The 4,629-nt window shown below is 38.1% G+C and overlaps 1 protein-coding gene across 1 annotated transcript; it reads left to right on the top strand.

Moving 5' to 3' along the window:
* Positions 1-419: 419 nt before the first annotated feature.
* On the top strand, positions 420-3,720 carry pan2 (poly(A) specific ribonuclease subunit PAN2). The gene is made up of 6 exons (XM_010779156.1): positions 420-685; positions 898-1,067; positions 2,026-2,146; positions 2,380-2,457; positions 2,808-3,078; positions 3,355-3,720. Exons 1-6 carry the CDS (start codon positions 683-685, stop codon positions 3,702-3,704), a joined length of 993 nt encoding a protein of 330 aa, XP_010777458.1. The 5' UTR covers positions 420-682; the 3' UTR covers positions 3,705-3,720.
* Positions 3,721-4,629: the final 909 nt, after the last annotated feature.

Genomic DNA, 4,629 nt, shown 5'->3' with positions numbered 1-4,629 from the left:
CAGAAACATCGAAATACTGTTTCCCACAGTCCTGAGGTATACAAAAAGCTCACACGTTAAAATACAAGAACTCAAAATAACCGTTTGCTTCAGTAAGCAGGATATATGCAACAAAAGATTATGTGCAAATGGGAGTGCAACAATGTTCATCAATCTCAAAATATGTTTGTACACACAGAAACATCGAAATACTGTTTCCCACAGTCCTGAGGTATACAAAAAGCTCACACGTTAAAATACAAGTGTGTGTGTGTGTGTGTGTGTGTGTGTGTGTGTGTGTGTGTGTGTGTGTGTGTGTGTGTGTGTGTGTGTGTGTGTGTGTGTGTGTCCAAGGGTTGAGCTTGGGAAAAAGAATAATAAATAACACTTTGCAGACGTTGGGAAGCACAGAGTAAGAATATTACAGAATGACACGGATCGTTTGCTGCTTCCACTTCGATGGAAACGCAGAAATACTTCCTCTTTCCTCAAAGGAAGTGACTGGATGTTTTGTTGTGAATCAGAATTACAGAAACTACTCGCCTGATAACGAGGGGTTAGCTTTGGCCAAGGGACAGTAAATAACATTTAAGAGCAGACGGGAATCACAGAAATCTTCCTTTTATTACAGAAATGTATTCGAGGAATGACCTGGTGACAAAGAAAACTGACTGATCAACGCTTCAAATTAAAAGCACCTGAAATGGTTCGAAATATGTAAAAATATAAAATAACTTATTGCATAATATTTTCCAAAATGCTTCAAATCCATATAAACTGGGATTTGCCAATTAAATACTAAAGGGGGTTGTGTTCATGTTGATTATCACATCTATTGATCAAATATTAAAAAAGTACTAATCGTAGGACTTGATGAATACTAACGAGTTTTTACTCTTTCTTTATATTTCTCTTCAGGGTCACGTGACCTCGTTCTTCGGACCCACGATGGTTCGTCACTCTTCGTTCCAGGCGAACACGGCCGACGACATCCGTCAGATCCACAGCCTGGAGACGGGGGTCCTCTTCCTCTCCAAGTGCAACCTGAAGTGCCACACCCGGGGGGGGCTCGTCATGTTCGACTACCCGTGAGTAGAGACTGTGAGATCTGAGGGTCAGGAGAGAGGGGGTTAACTCCTCTGCACAGATGCTGTGGATGCAATGTCTATTTATTTGATTTTTTGATTTATTATATTTTTTTCATTATTTATTTATAATTATATGATTATTTTTTTACTTTTAAATAATTGTTAAACTTTTTTTTTTAACTGATTTTAGTATTTTTTGACGTTATTTTTCTAACGTTATTTTTTTCGACGTTATTTTTTTTAACGTTTATTATTTTTATTTTTTTCTAGTTATAGAAGTTTATAATTATTGATGTGTGTGGCTGTAGCTTTTTTTGTACTTTTTAATAATTGTTGAACTTTTATTTTTAACTGATTTTAGTATTTTTTTACGTAATTTTTGACGCTATTTTTTTCGACGTTATTTTTTTGACGCTATTTTTTTTGACGTTATTATTTTTAACGTTTATTTTATTCATTTTTCTAGTTATAGAAGTTTATAATTATTGATGTGTGTGGTGGGTGTAGCTTTTTTTGTACTTTTGAATAATTGTTGAACTTTTTTTTTTTAACTGATGTTTGCATTTTTTTACATTATTTTTCTGACGTTATTTTTTCGATGTTATTTTTTTGACGTTATTATTTTTAACGTTTATTTTTTTTGTTTGTTCGAGTTATAGAAGTTTATAATTATTGATGTGTGTGGGTGTTGCTTTTTTTGTACTTTTTAATAATTGTTGAACTTTTCTTTTTAACTGATTTTAGTATTTTTTGACGTTATTTTTCTGACGTTATTTTTTTTATGTTATTTGTGTGTGTGTGTGTGTGTGTGTGTGTGTGTGTGTGTGTGTGTGTGTGTGTGTGTGTGTGTGTGTGTGTGTGTGTGTGTGTGTGTGTGTGTGTGTGTGTGTGTGTGTGTGTGTGTGTGTGTGTGTGTGTGTGTGTGTGTGTGTGTGTGTGTGTGTGTGTGTGTGCGTAGGATGGATGAGGGTGCTGATATGCACAGTCTCCTGATGACTGATAACAACACGGTGCTGATGGGAGGATTGCAGAACTACGCCGTGGAGTTCGACCTTAACGCCATGCAGGAAACCCAGAAGGTGACACTTTATTAATAAATATATTATACACACAGTTTGCAAGAAAACAACCTACATTTTATAATATAATGTGCACATTGTACTCAAACTTCTTTACAATTTATTGCACATTTCTACTTATTTTTTTAATCTTTATGCACATTTTTTATTTGTATTATTTATTACACATTTATACAAATATATATGTTATTTCTAAGTGGACTCATCTTGTCCTCTGCGTCTCTGATTGACAGTTCAACGTGGAAGTTCCTGGAGTCGCCATAATGCGCCAAACTGGTCGATTCTTCTTCTGTGGTCACACCTCTGGAAAGGTCAGCGCCACACGTATTGAAGCACTTTTTTGTCTTACTTTGACTTTAATTGAATATTTTCATTTTGTGCTGCTTCTAATCCACTGCATTTTGGAGGAAAACATTGCGCACTAAAAGTTACTAGCTGCTCTCCACATTTAAAAACTCATGACATCTGTTATATATGTGCAGTACTGCACTGTATACCCGTTTAAAAAAAAAAGCATCTCAAATATCGACAAACTACGACATTAAAAAGCCTTTTCATGTATTTGTAAGCAATCAAAGACGCTCCTATAATATTCCACAATAATCTAATTCTTTGAAAAGCTAACGTGCATAATAGCCTGACTCTGAACTCCCCAAATCAGATCACTCTGCGGGACCTGCGCAGCTTCAAGACGGAGCACGAGTTCGACGCGTTCTCCGGCAGCCTGTCGGACTTCGACGTGCACGGGAACCTCCTGGCAGCGTGCGGGTTCTCCAGCCGAGGGATGAACGGCCTGGCCTGCGACCGCTTCCTCATGGTGTTCGACCTGCGCATGATGAGGGCCGTGACCCCGCTGCAGGTGCACGTCGACCCCCTGTTCCTCCGCTTCATCCCCACGTACACCTCCCGCCTCGCCATCATCTCACAGACAGGTAACTCAAGAAGCTTCGTTTGTGAAATGCACAAAAACACAGAGTAGTTTTGGCAAGAACTACAACTAAATAAATAGAAATTAAAGTAATAAAATAAATAATAATTAAATAATCGGAAAGTTCACAAAAATACAATAAAATATATAGAAAAATATTAATGAATGAAATCAAAAAATATAAATTAATAAGAAAATATAAAACAAAAAATATAAATAAATACAGTACATCCTATCTTATTAAGTAGCCTGTAACCCCCCCTCCACTTCCTGTCTGCAGGTCAGTGTCAGTTCTGCGAGCCCACCGGCCTGGCCAACATGGCGGACATCTTCCACGTGAACGCGGGCGGCCAGGTGCTGATGAGCTTCGACGTGTCGTCCAGTAAGCAGGCGCTGGCGTTCGGGGACTCGGGGGGGATCGTGCACCTCTGGTCCGACGCGCCCGAGGTCTCCTTCAACGACTACAGCCGCGAGTCAGAGTTCGCTCTGCCGTGCATCGTGGACTCGCTGCCGCAGCTCGACTGGAACCACGACCTGCTGCCGCTGTCACTCATCCCCACGCCGCTCACCAGCACTGAGCAGCTGCTCTCTGATTGGTCCAGCGCCATGGCCACGCCCAGCCCCAGGTAACACACAACACACCTGGATACATCCACCACAACATCCACCTCAACATCCACCTGTGATGCATCCACCACAACATCTTGGGATTGATAGAAACGCTTAAACCAACAGAAATCAATACAACAAAAAATGTAAATAAAGGAATTAAATAAGAATAAAAATTACAATAAAAATTAAGAATACAGAAAATAAATAAAAATAAATAAAAGTAGAATAAAATAAAAAATAAGAAAAAATAGAATAAATTATACCAGCGCTGAGCAGCTGCTCTCTGATTGGTCCAACGCCATGGCCCCGCCCAGCCCCAGGTAACACACAACACACCTGTTTACATCCACCTCAAATGGGATCAAAAATGTTTAATTAAGTTATCTTTTACTCAAATTAAATAACAATGGGAATTAGAATACAATTTAAAAAAGGAATGAAAAATAAATAATAAAAATAGAATAAAAAAAAACATAATAAATATAATAAATGATACCAGTGCTGAGAAGCTGCTCTTTGATTGGTCCAATGGCATGGCCACGCCCAGCCCCAGGTAACACACAACACACACCTGTGTCCACCTCAACATAAGACAAATAATGAGGAACTTCCTTTGAGATCCTCGGCCAATAGGAAATCATTATTTTGCAATAGTCATGATTGAATCAAGTTCGATTATGACTTTGAGCTAGGGAGAAGTTATTTTGAGATACAAAGTATTACAAAATATATTTCAACTTAGTTTTGGCATCACTTGCAATGGATGGAGCTAGGGGGGTCAGGGGTCAACGTGAGCCGTGGGATCCAACATGTTTAATAAATAACAAGTGAAGGATCACTTTGGGATTGATAGAAACACTTAAAACAGAAGTCAATACAAAAAAAAAGGAATGAAAAAAGAATACAAATAAAGAAATTATAAAAATATAATAAAAAACAACAT

The sequence above is a fragment of the Notothenia coriiceps genome, unplaced genomic scaffold, assembly GCF_000735185.1.
Source record: "Notothenia coriiceps isolate Sejong01 unplaced genomic scaffold, NC01 NC01_scaffold00019837, whole genome shotgun sequence".
NCBI lineage: Eukaryota > Metazoa > Chordata > Actinopteri > Perciformes > Nototheniidae > Notothenia > Notothenia coriiceps.
The sequence above is the reverse complement of the archived record's forward strand: the minus strand, read 5'-3'. Positions and strand labels throughout refer to the sequence as shown.